Source organism: Equus caballus, chromosome 8 (genome assembly GCF_041296265.1).
Source record: "Equus caballus isolate H_3958 breed thoroughbred chromosome 8, TB-T2T, whole genome shotgun sequence".
NCBI lineage: Eukaryota > Metazoa > Chordata > Mammalia > Perissodactyla > Equidae > Equus > Equus caballus.
Window position 1 is genome coordinate 40,340,404 of NC_091691.1, and position 13,438 is coordinate 40,353,841.

Genomic DNA, 13,438 nt, shown 5'->3' on the forward strand with positions numbered 1-13,438 from the left:
CTCTGTGTGGTCATTTTAATGTCCCTATTACACAGTGAGAAACTAGAGGTACAGACCATTCAACTAGTCAGTTGTGGAATTGGGATAAAAACTCAGAGCCCCTCGTTATGGAGCCTACTCCTGTCACTGGAGCCATGTTGCCTCTTGAGTGACAGGGAACCTCTGACAGTTCAAATGATGGTCACGTTAGTGTTTCAGATAGCTTCTTCTGGCAGAGGGATGTGGGAAATGAGCTGGGATTATTCTGCTCTCGCTGGTGCTTCCTGCCCACTTGAAAAACAACTTTCCTTTGCTTCCCCGCGGTGGTTCCAGGCAGTGGCTGGAAAGCATTTGCTCCTCCTCCTGTCTCCTATCACAACCCCTCCGTCTGCCCGTGACCACAGCCAGCAATCTGAGAAGCATCTTGGACTGTTATTTCTCCCTCTAAGTCTCAAATTCAATCCATCACTGATTCTTGAGAATTTTCCATCATGGGCATTTCTTAAATGCCACCTCTCTTTTGTATCTTACAACTGTTTATCCAGGTTAGTCCTCGATTGTCTGTCACCAGAAATGGTGCCTTGGCCTGATAACTGGTTTCCTTGCCTCCAGCCTGCTCCCCAACCAGCGTCGAGCTCCATACTCCTCCAAATCACTTTTCCATTTGCCTGTCAGAAAAGATAAATCCCACCTTCTTATTCTTTTGCTTAGAAATGTTCCATGTTACCTCATTGCTTTCAGAATGAAGTCCAGTCCCCTTAGGATGTGCTCTGGTCCGCTCCCCCGTCTCTCTCTCTCCCCTCTCCTCCATGTACACGACGCTCCAGCAACACGAGCTAACTGGAGTTCCCAGACCCACTGGGTCTCCTTGCGTTTGTGTCACTGCTTGAGCACTTTCTTCTATCCAGAGTATCCTTCTATTTCCTCTTGCCCTGGCAAGCTCCTCACCAGTTTTCAGCACTTGGCCCCAGCAGAGTTCAGTTCTCCTCTTTCATGACTGCATAACACCCAATCGGTGACCTTTCTTATAGCATTTGACACCCTGAATTAGCATTATGAGTTCATGAAATAGTTGCATCCACTGGACTACAAGATGCCTAAAGGCAAAGAATGGATCTCATGCATCCTTCTCTTCCCAGAGCCGGGCCTATGCTCTCTCTCTTTTATTCTAGGAGGGGCTTTATATATATGCTTCAATGCATTACAAAGTGTACTTATCAGCAAAGGGTTGCTTGATTAGCTGCATTAGTGCTGTTAGATTGAGAGCTTCTCAAGGGCAAGAAGAAAATCCCCTTTCATTATCATCAGTAGGGGCTAGAGGGTGGCTCAGAATCATGTCCGTTTTTCAGTAAGAGATACATCCTGCCAGGGAGCCCACTGTTTGGCAGGCTCTGGGAGCCATGAGAACATTTGTGTCTGGGCTGGTGGATGGGCCACTCCTTGGAAGGAAAAGGTCAGAGGTGCGAATTGACTGTGGCTGTGCATGTTCAAGGCTGGAAGAATTAGGGTTCTCGTGAGAATCAAGTAGAGGCCTGAAGGAAACTGAGGGTTTCACAGTTCTCTTTTTAAGTATCCTTTTTGGAGCAGTTAGTGTCAGTCGGGAGTCAAACTGACTATGACTGCCTGGTGTTAAAGGTAAACTCTGTCAATCAAGGGAGTGGTAGAAAAGGAGTTTGACTTTGAAAAAGAGAGATGGAGAACGGGTGGACTGATAATCAGATGAATTGACAATGTAAAATGTATAACTCAAGTACTACTTATGGAGGCCTAGAGAATTTTTTGAAGTGTTCACACAGTATTCCAAACCTTATGAAGGATTAGGCAAGCGTGCAAACGTGGGAAACGCGTACGTCTTGGCATCCAGCTTTGCTGCACCTGCTCTTGGGGGGTGTCATCGGTCCGCGTGTTGCAGTGAGGTCAGAGTTCTCTTACTGGGATGGTTCTCATTCTGTGTGTGCACGAGCTGAGAGGCATGCATTCGTGGTCTAATTTAGAAATAGCTGACGGGATGGCAGATGGAAAGGATCAGGAAAGAAGGGAAATGGCTTTGTCAGAATCCAGCAGTGCATTCATCACGTGGGGATAGGTTATATTCTGCCAAACCACATTAGTGAAACTATGATCTGAGTAAAGAACTTTTATATTTGAGTTGAATTAGCAAGTTATTTCAAGATTAACATTATTCTAAAAGGATTTTAGAAGACAGTTTTTAAAAATTCAATCAGAATGAGCTATTTTAATTCTTGTGCTGAAAAAAGTTAGTTAGATATTGGCTTTTCAATCTATTTACAAAAATAGTTTATGTAATTCAGTTTTCAAAGGGGAAAAGGGGGGTCTGGTACTAAAAATTCATTGAACATTGACTGTTTTCCTTGATTTTCAGCAATACCGTGAAGAACTGGATGCCAAGTTTAATGCTGATAAATTTAAATGGGACAAAATGTGCCATAGAGAAGCTGCAGTAATGTTGAAAGCGTTTTTCAGAGAACTACCCACCTCTCTCTTCCCTGTGGAATATATACCTGCCTTCATCACTCTAATGGAAAGTAGGTGGAAGAAATGTGAATGGACTAAGATAAAAGGTCAACACAGTGACACAGAGCAGAAGAAAGACTCATAATCCAATGTGATCATAGAGGCATAGATTTGCTATTTCCTGGCAGCGCTCGGTGAAATATTGAGTGCGATGGTAAACAGTCATCTCTCTACCGTATTCATATATCTAAGTCTGGTAGAGATGAGTTAGAGGGTTTTATAATCCTTAAAAGGTAGAGAGGTTTGCAGAAAGACCAGGCTCTTGAGGTTTGAATTTCTGCTCAATCATCTGTTAACCATGCAGTCAACCTTTCTGAGCTTCATTGCTGCACCTGTAAATTACAAATAATAACTACTTCTCAGGGTTGTGCATATTGAATGAAGACATCTAGAATGTGCCTGATGTGTAACAGTCCTTCAAGAAATAAAGTATATCTCTCTTTTTCAAATCTAAGGTCCTGAGTCTGATGGTATAGCACACAATAAATGCTGCAAGAAGGTGTTTTGTCTCTGAAAATTACAATATCAAAGTGTTTCTGAAAATTACAAAGTCATATAGATTAGGCCTTAAGTGAAGTACTTGTATAATATCATAGAGACTGGAATGTGTGTATTGTGTTTGGCAGTAGGGGAATAATTGGGCATGGCTTCAGCCTAACTGTTGAGTATTATGGAGGGTGCGACAAGAAAGAAATTTAGAAAAGTAGAATGAGCTAGATAGTGGGGGCTTTGACTACTAACTTGAGTAGTCAAACCAAAATATGTACAAGCATGTTAAGTAAATGGTGATTCTACATTGGCAGAAAAGGGCTGTGGCCAGATTGAGAGAATACACCCCATAAAAAATGGGTTGACCACTGCTCAGCTTTTGAAAATGTTAGCTACAAATGCAAATTTTAAACACTATGTGAACCTAACAAGTGCAACTGCACCTGCCTGTGTACAGCCAGAACTGTGAAGTCCTCACACCACAGTGAGACAAAAGGAGAATCAGATCCTGAGTTGTATGACAAAATTTGTCCTAAAAATTAGTAGGTTCCAAATCGTTAAAATTTTTAACTAATCCAGATTCATAAAATAATCCTTTGTGTCTTCAGAGAATAGAATGCAAGAAGCGAGGCAGTTCTTTTCTAGGCTTTGTCTGTGACCAATATCTCTTTTCTTTGTAAGATGTAGCATTTTTGTTTTATGAGAGAAACTTTCAGAGAAAGAGAGAGGAGCTAGTTCCCTTCATTTTTTTTTTAATTCAGATACTGTATTTTTTTAGTTCTACAATTTTCTGTTGGTGCTTTTTAAGGATTTTCTATTTATCTGCTGAGATGGCCTATCTTTTCATTCATTATAAGCATATTTGTCTTCACATTATTGAACATAGTTATGATAGCTGCTTCAAAATCTTTGTCTACTGGTTCTCACATCTGAGTCGTCTCAGGGTTTGTCTCTGTTGATTGTCTTATCCCTTGAGAATGGGTCACTCTTATATGTCAAGTAAGTTTCAATTACATTCTGACCATTGTGAACACTGTGTTTTGGAGACTCTGCATTCTGTAATATTTCACCACAGAGTGAGGGTTTTGTGTTGTTTTTGTTCTTGCTTGTTTATCTTTAAGCAGACAGTTTGCATGGCTGAACTCAAATGAACAACGGTCTTTTGCACGGCAGCTCAATTCACTCCCATTTCAGTTATACAGTTCTTACTTGTGCTACTCCACACATGCATGGTTCATGGGTCAGCTAAGATTTCGGTGAATTTTGTGCAGAATCAGGATCTTCCATCTCTTGACCTCTCCTTCCTGGGCTTCTCCCATAACTTCCCAGTGGCTGTTGTTGCTCTGACCTCTGTCGTCTAGTTGTTCAGGCCAGAAAGACTGGGGTTTCCTTGGGAGCTTTAGCCACCTCATGCAGCATTGACCTCAAACTAAAAGCTAGAAAAATGGGACATTCTCCCTGTGCCATTCCCTAATTTGAAACGTCCAGTCCTCTCCTAGGTCTGCCTGCTTTTGTCCATCCTTCACTGCCTCAGGTAGTTGTTTTTTGTACTTTGTCCAGTTTGTTGTCTTCGGGAGTTTGATCGTGGAGGAGCTTACTCAGTTGTGCCAGAAACAGAATTGCCTCCTTTATTTGTAAGTCTGAAAGACACAGGGTTTTCTGTAAAGAAAGGTTTTTGCTGCCCTGGAGAATGGGCTCCCGGGTTACTAGCTTTGCCTTGGCCTCTGGTTTATATACTAAACAATTCATCAGTACGAACCGCCACAGAGGATTGTTTTTGTTTGGTGTTGTGAAATCATGCAAGGAGGAGTCAAACCTCTAATGCCAGACCTGTTCAGAGAATCATATTTAAGAAAAGTGTGCAAAGAAATTAGTTCCCCTTAACATCATTGTTCCCTATCTGACTGCATTCCCTTGAAGGGAGAGGCTCTGGAAGATAGTCTGAAAAGGTTCACAGAGCAGTCCACATTTCTTTGTATGATTTTGAAAGTGGAAACTACTATATTGCAATGATTGATGTGATAGCACCAAGCCTGCAGGAAGCCCAGAGTTCTGGGCTGCTCCCAGCAGGGAAATGGCCTTTTTGCCGCCTAGAGTAAGCGCTAGTTGTAAGGAGATTTTCTGAAAGGAGAACTGTGGACGTGTGTGTGTGTGTGTGTGTGTGTGTGTGTGTGTGTTTAAGCTGCCCTTCTTTGTACTCCAAAATGGAATTCGGAGAATGTAGAGTCATTTCCACTCGTGTAATTACTTTCTCTTTCTTCTTTTTAAACGTGGCCCAAAAACTGCCCATAAAATTAAAGGACAGTTCATCAATCATATCTTAAGATACTTTCATGAAAGTTTAGTAGCTCTCTGGAAAAATACAGTCATGTGCCGTATAACAACATTTTGGTCAATGACATTTATGGTGGTCCCATAAAATTAGTACCATGCGGCCTAGGCATGTAGTAGGCTCTACCCTCTAGGTTTGTGTAAGTACACCCTATGATGTTCACACAGTGACAAAATCTACTAACGACACATTTCTCAGAATGTGTCCCCATCGGTAAGCAACGCCTGACTATAATATAATATAATATAATGACCTCAGGAAAATAAACACTCTTAACTAGGATGCAGTAAATGAATTAACTACCAACTATTAACCAGAAAACAAGGGAGAGCCAGGTTTCCTAAGGAAAATGAAAATGGATTATTTGCTAGTTTAGATTTTTTAATCTTAAAGAGAACTTCATAATTCCTCTGAAACTGGTGGAAAGACAGAGCCTGCATCTGCATCTGTGGTCCACCCCCAACAGAGGTTTTTTTTGGGTTGCATTGGAAGATTATAGATAGCCCTTCGCCGGCACTTTATATTTTAAAATAATGCCTTATTTGTCCCTAAATGCTTTGTACCGAGATGTTCTCCTGATAACTCCTGTTATTCGGGCAAATTTATGTCAATGTGCATTAGCTATTTTCAAGAACATCCTGGACCTGTGTCGTTTTTGTTTACAAAGTTGACATAAATTTCTAAAAATCCACATAGGGATTGTACTGAGGCAATATGATACGATTCTATAAATACTCCTTCCAACTGTTTCTTCATTTCTTGGCCATATACATCAGTCAAGTACTGCTAACTCAGGTGCACACAGCCTCGTGTAACCTAGTAGCCTGTCACGAGAGTGTTTCCACTACCGTAAAGCTAAGTAACTTTACAGGCAGCTGCCTGCCTTTTATCCTTTGAATTTAAGTAGATAGAGCTTTGTCAACTGGAGAACTCCCCCGGGATTGGAACATACTGCTTCCGCCCGGAACTCCCCACTGGGAGGCCATTGTGAGGAGAGTACAGACAGAGCCAGGCCTGGATGCCCTGCTATACTCACGTTTTCAGCACAGCTAGTTGTGGATTATCCATTTGTGGCTGGAATCCCTAAAATCCTTTCCTTAAACTGGGAAAAGAGCCAGCATTGAGAACACAAGTATAAACCCACCCAATGGCGCCATCTTCCGTCATTGTCAGGAATAAAATACTCAAGAATCCCCGAAGATCAAACTACAGTCACCTTCCCCAAATGTCCATCTCAGATCTAGACAGATCTTCCTTCAACATCTGTGCAGGTACTGATGAGAACACTCCACACAGGCTAACTCATTTAATCTGCATAACAGCCCCAGGAGGTGGGTGTGGTGACTACTCCCATTTTACAGGTGATAAAATGGAAGCGATGAGGTGTTACGTAAATAGTCTGCCCATGTCACTCAGTGACTCAGTAGTAGATGCAAGATTTGAGCCTGATTCTGGCATCTGTGCTCCTGATAATTATACTTTGCTCCTCATTATGTGAAAGCAAGATTTCTTTTCTCTTGAATTCAGCATCAGGCCTTCTGTGTATAGCATAAAAGTAAAGCAAGGTCTGTAACAGTACTTTGAAAAGGGAAATGTTGGACAAATCTGGAGTTATTTAGAAGGTCTCGTTGGCTACCTGCCTCTACAATGGCATCGTGGGTTGTAAAAGAGGAGTTGATAGACTGAGACTGCTGTGCAACCAACAAATTTACGTTGTCGGGCACAAAACCTGAGTCTTTACCACGGAAAGCTGTCAGGAGCCCTCCTATGCTGCCAGCTGTTAGCAAGAAACGCTGTCAGAATGCGTCAGTGTTGTTCCAAATGAGTGGTTATTTCTGTTTTCTTGTTAGGAGAGCCTCCCATCAAAGTGCAGTTCCAAGCCGTACACCTCATGGTCATGGCGCTGCCTGATGCCAACAGGGACACAGCCCAGGTACGTTGATCAACCTCATGCTCTGTCATTGGCTCTTACTGATCAGAGGAGATGGCTCGGATGGAAAAATGAGAACCGAGATGACAATTTACTAAGCCAGCTTAGCATGCTGCAAACCTTTTGCCTTTCCGTGTTCCCACTGCTGTTCTCCTGAGGAAGACAGGAAAGAATCTAAATCCTAGAATCTTCTTTGAACACTTTCGCTTCATTCATTCAATCTATTAGGAGATATTGAGTGTCTCTGACATCCCAGGCACCGGGCTGGGGTTAGGAGCAGGAGAAGTACAAATGGAAGACTTGAATTGAATGATGTCAGAAATCAATGAGACCGTTATGTCAGTTGTAGAGTTAAAGCTCTGTCGTCGTTGGTCCTCAGCTGCTCACTTGGGTCTGGTGGCTGAGATCCGAGCAGTATCTTTGGCGAGGAAATTTGAAATCACTGATTTAAATGAATTTCTAAAATGTTCGTGCCTTACAATTTATGAAGATAATTCAATTTAAAGAATTCTAGAATCTCAGAATTTTAGAGGTCACCTAATAGGATCTTGTCATTTTGTGGATTAGGAAAATTACACTCAGAAAAGTGACTTCTCCATTAACATAAAATAGAACATTTGATAGAATCATATTCCGTAGTTCTTCATCCCAAATATCTCTCCCTTTATTTCAAATTCATTTCTTTGCCATATGTTGATAAAAATCAGTTTCTCTTGCTATTTTGATATTGACTCTGTGTATATGGGAAATTTGCATAAGTACAACAGGTGTTTGGAATCTTTGAAATGAAATTGAGGTAAGGATGAATTGAAAAGAGCCTGTCATTTTGAGGCCAGTAAACATAATGCTGAAAACAAATATGATTCTTAGTGCTTCCTCTTATCAGACATTCAATTTGGTGAGGACCTTTCCTCCTACATAGAGAAAACGTCTATGTCAATTATAGTGTACCCTCAGCCCAAGGATGGGGATTGCCTATGGCATAAGAATGTCCATTTTTAATACAATTTGGTAACTTTTCAAAAGCTGGAAACTTATTTGCTTGGTTTTTGGCTTTGTCAGAACAGTGTTCTTTTATAAAAAAAAGACTAAAACAAAAGACTGTCTGGATCAGATATGTGGATCAAAATGTCATCTACCCTTTCGTATAACTGAGCATGCAGCAATTATCAAATTCGATACATTTCTGATAGAAGATCCTCAAGAAACGACACGGGACTGGTGAAGATGATACACACACACGCTCTCTCGCTCTCTCTCTTCCATTCTAAATTGTGGCTGGAAGGAAGATTGAAGCTAGCATGGTGTACAGATGAAGAGCTCTGGCTCAGGAATCAGGTTTCCTTGGGTCAAAGCCTGGCTCTCCCACTTAATTAACTGATGCTGGGCAAAGTGCTCAGTCCCTTGCCACCTTACTTTCCTCAGTGACATTAATAAAACCATACTAATAATAATTAAGAAACTCAACATTTGAGCCCCTGTGAAATACCTCACAGGGTCTAGAATGATGACAAAATGAATGGATTTATATAAAGTACTAAGGATAATGCCCAGCTTAAAATAAACCCTGGAATAAATGTTACCTATTATTACTATTATGTGCTGTCCATATTCTCATTACAAATACTGTAGCAGAATTCAATCTTGGAAAACCGAACAGCATTTCCTTTCCTTTTAGGATTTCAGTCCTCTTGGTGAATTTCAAAACGTTCTGATAAGCATCTATATTTTGGTGGCTCAGCCAAACTTTGATCAAGCTCTCTCAAATGTTTTTTGTTTTTGTTTTTTTAAGGCTGAGAACAGCTGCATGTGAGCGTTTTCCTTTGGTCTGTTGAAGATTCCAAAATTGAAAAGCAATAGAAAGATGATATCCTAAAAATAAAATTTTTAAAAATTCTCATTTGAGTTTACCTTTGGGCTAAGGAATGAGATACTCAGGTTTTTTAAAAAGAGTTTTCCTTTCCCAAGGAAATAGTAAATAGTTCTCAACAGTTGTGCTTTAAATTAAGGGTGTTTTTAGAGTTACTTTTCTTCCTTCACAACAACACTGCATTTCATATTTATTGGAGCTGCAGGGTTTTCTCTTCCGAGTTTATTATTTAATTTTAATATTTATCACATTTATTCAGGATAAAGGAGAATAAAGAAATGCAGACTCTTCTTTCTTTTTTTTTTTTCTTATTTTATTTTTTTCCTTTTTCTCCCCAAAGCCCCCCAGTACATACTTGTATATTCTTCATTGTGGGTCCTTCTAGTTGTGGCATGTGGGACGCTGCCTCAGCAAGGTTTGACGAGCAGTGCCATGTCCGCTCCCAGGATGCAAACCACCGAAACACTGGGCCGCCTGCAGCAGAGCGCGAGAACTTAACCACTCAGCCACGGGGCCAGCCCCTTTTTTTTTTTTTAAGATTTTATTTTTTTTCCTTTTTCTTCCCAAAGCCCCCCGGTACAGAGCTGTATATTCTTAGTTGTGGGTCCTTCTAGTTGTGGCATGTGGGACGCCACCTCAGCATGGGTCGATGAGCAGTGCCATGTCCGCATCCAGGATTCAAACCAACGAAACTCTGGCCCGCCTGCAGTGGAGCACGCGAACTTAACCACTCGGCCACGGGGCCAGCCCCGAGAAATGCAGACTCTTATTTATAGAGACTCCAGTATAATGAACTCCATAAAAATGGAGCTACTTCTGTGCAGACAATTGGAGAAGCTGTTCACATTTCTTACTAGCGTTTTTGAGCAATGAAAGGGAAACGTGACACATTTAACCGTTCTATACTTCTGACAGTTTTCCAGAGGTGCCGTCAATGGGTGTAGAAATGAATGACAGCAACCAGTGGTGCCTTTTGATAATTTACAATAGTGTGACACAGTGCTGTTTCTTGTTAGGCCCTTATGACATTCTTCAATAAAGTGATTGCCAACGAATCAAAAAACCGAATGAGTATATGGAACATTTCTACTGTAATGGCGCCAAACCTTTTCTTCAGTAGAAGCAAACATTCTGATTATGAAGAATTACTGTTAGCAAACACTGCAGCCCACATCATCCGCCTGACGCTTAAGTACCAGAAAATTTTGTGGAAGGTGAGTAACAATGCGATGCCTGTGATGTTCTCCTCTCCTCAGAAGTCCACCAGCACCCAGGAAATGTCAGGGCTCCTTGAGCAAGCAGTGCCTGCAGTCACAGGGAGGAAATATGACAAGATAATCCCAGGTTGCTTGTGGCATCTTTATCCACTCTTTAGGGCTGCTCCTGAACACATTCTCCCTTTTAAGCAGGAATCCTAGTAGATTTTTCTAATCTTTATTAGGACAGATGCCGTGGTTCCTGGTTACCATTACTGAAGACCGAATCTATTAGGGGGATTGAATTCAAGTGTTTTCCTTCTAGTCAAGCTGTGCTTTCTCTCCAGGTTCCATCTTTCTTGATCACTCAAGTCAGAAGAATGAATGAAGCCACCATGCTGTTCAAGAGGCAGCTCCCAAGTGTCAAAAAGCTGCTCAGGAGGAAGACCATAGAACGAGAGGTAACGGCAGTGAATGGACGTGCAAATGTTGGTACCACCCTGGCTTTTATTTCTCAAAGTGAGGCACAAAATAGCGTGCAATTTAGAACCAAACATTTTGTATTCTCACAAAGTATCAAACAGTCCTGTGACTGTAAACATTCTGGAAATTGTGTCCATGACAGAGTACTGTGACCTTTCCATTTTGTTGAATTATGTGCTTTTTGATTGAAGTCCTTTAAATATCTCTTATCGTAAAGATTGTTTAACATTCTGTTAGGTATTTAAGGCTAAAATGGTTCTCACAAAAGCTGGAATTCGATGTTTTAGTCCCTGTGAACTAGATTTAAGGGCAATCCAGTATATCTAATAAATAGAGAAAGAGATTTCTTTAGCGATTGGATTCTAAAAGAATATCTAATCCTCAAGCTGTTTTGTGTAAATTCGTTGCATTCCAAAGAACTTTTGCCTTAGCAAGGTTGTTTTGGGAGGTGCATAACGGAAACAGCTTTTAGAATTATCTTTATTTTTTAATTTAATCTGAGGATGATCATGATAGATAGATGCAGAAATACATAAAATTCACTTTGCCCTGAAAGGAACTTATACCTAATGTGGGAGAGAAATGTAGACAAGAGCCATGAATATGCGTTAAATGCCAGACCAGTTGTGCAATGTGCCAGGACCATGCAAAAGAGAAAGAACTGTGCTCCAACATGGGAAACTGGATGACTTCACGGAGGAAATGGCATTTGAGCTGCATCTTGAAGGATGGATAGCATTTTGAAGAAAACGGGAATGTTCGACCGGGAAAGGAACAGGAAATGCCAAGGCAGTGAGGTGGAAGTGTTGTGACTGTCACAGTCACGGTGAATGGCTGCACTCCCTTACTGATGACGGGCAAAGGCACTTCAGATCAATAGAACCAGCACTCTAAATCTGGGAAAAGAAATGCTTTTAGTTTGTTTTAATTGAGAAAAAAATCACACAACATAAAATTCACCATTTTTAATTTAGTTATTATTTTTAGTTATTATTTTTTATTCTAACTATTTCAAAATTCACTGGCTTTAGTATATTCACAATGTTGTACAGCCATCACCACTATCTAGTTTCAGAATATTTTCACCATCCCCAAAAGAAACCTCATACCAATTAAGAACTCACACCCTATTTCCCCCTCCCCATAGCCCCTGATAAATGCTAATCTACTTTCTGTCTTTATGAAATTACCTATTCTGGACATTTCATATAAATGGAATTGCACGTGATGTGTGGTCTTTTGTGTCTGACATCTTCCACTTAGCATAATGTTTTCAAGGTTCATCCATGTTGTAGCATGGATCAGCACTGCATTTCTTTTTTTCATTTGTTTTTGCATCTCTTTGTTTTTTTAAGATTGGCACCTGAGCTAACAACTGTTGCCAATCTTTTTTTTTTTTTTCCCTTTCTGCTTTATCTCCCCAAATCCCCCCGGTACATAGTTGTATATCTTAGTTGCAGGTCCTTGTAGTTGTGGCATGTGGCACGCCACCTCAACGTGGCCTGATGAGCCATGCCATGTCCACGCCCAGGATCTGAACCAGCGAAACCCTGGGCTGCCACAGCCGGAGCGTGTGAACTTAACCACTCGGCCACGGGGCCAGCCCTTCCTCTCTTTTTTTAACAACCTTATTGAGATATAATCCACATATCATACAGTTCATCTATTTAAAGTGTATGATGCAGTGTTTTTTAGTATATTCACAGATATTTGCAACCATTAATGCAATCAAGTTTAGAACATTTTCATCACTTCAAAAAACCCCATACCCTTTGGCTATCATCCTCCTAAACTGCCCCCTCCCACCTCATTTCCTCCCACCGGCCCCAAGCAACAGCTGATCTACTTTCTGTCTCTATGGAGTTCCCTATTCTGGACTTTTAAAGAATGAAATCATGTAATGTGTGGTCTTTTGTGACTGGCTTATTTCACTTACATTATATTTTCATGATTCATCCAGGTTGTAGTATGTATCAGTACTTCCTTCTTTCTTATGGCTGAATAATATTTCATTATATGGATATACCACATGTTGTTTAACCATTCATCCATTGATGGACATTTGGGTTGATTCCTCCTTTGGTTGTTATGAATAATGCTGCCATAAACATCCACATACAAGTTTCTGTGTGGACATATATTTCATTTCTCTTGGATGTATGTTGGATCCTATGGCAACTCTGTGTTGAATCATTGAGGAACTGCCAAGCTGTCTTCCATAGCAGCTGCACCATGTTGTATTTCCACCAGTAATGTACTGTGAGGACTCAGAATTCTCTGTGTCCTCACCAACACTTGCTATTATCAGAATTTTTCATTCTAGCCATCCTAGCGGGTATGAAGTGGTATCTCCTTGTGGTTTTGATTTGCGTTTCTCTGATGACTGATGTTGTCAAGCATCTTCTCATCATCTTATTGGCCATTTGCATACCTTCTTTGGAGAAATGTCTGTTCACCTCTTTTGCCCAATTTTTGGTTGGGTTGTTTTTTATTATTAAGTTGTAAGAATTCTTCATATATCCTAGATACAATTATCAGATATCAGATGTATGATTTGAAAATATTTTTTTCCCATTCTATGTATTGTGTTTTCAGTTTCTTGATTATGTCCTTTGATGCACAAA

At 40.7% G+C, this 13,438-nt stretch overlaps 1 protein-coding gene across 6 annotated transcripts in view; it reads left to right on the plus strand.

Moving 5' to 3' along the window:
• The window catches only part of ARHGAP28 (Rho GTPase activating protein 28), a 188,450-nt gene that overhangs the window by 150,729 nt on the left and 24,283 nt on the right, over nucleotides 1-13,438 (plus strand). For all 6 annotated transcript variants that reach the window (XM_005612712.4, XM_023647422.2, XM_070220560.1 and 3 more), the window contains 4 exons: nucleotides 2,363-2,525; nucleotides 7,186-7,268; nucleotides 10,152-10,349; nucleotides 10,679-10,792. In XM_005612712.4, coding sequence (XP_005612769.3) covers nucleotides 2,363-2,525; nucleotides 7,186-7,268; nucleotides 10,152-10,349; nucleotides 10,679-10,792 — 558 coding nt within the window. The remainder of the gene's footprint in view (nucleotides 1-2,362; nucleotides 2,526-7,185; nucleotides 7,269-10,151; nucleotides 10,350-10,678; nucleotides 10,793-13,438) is intronic.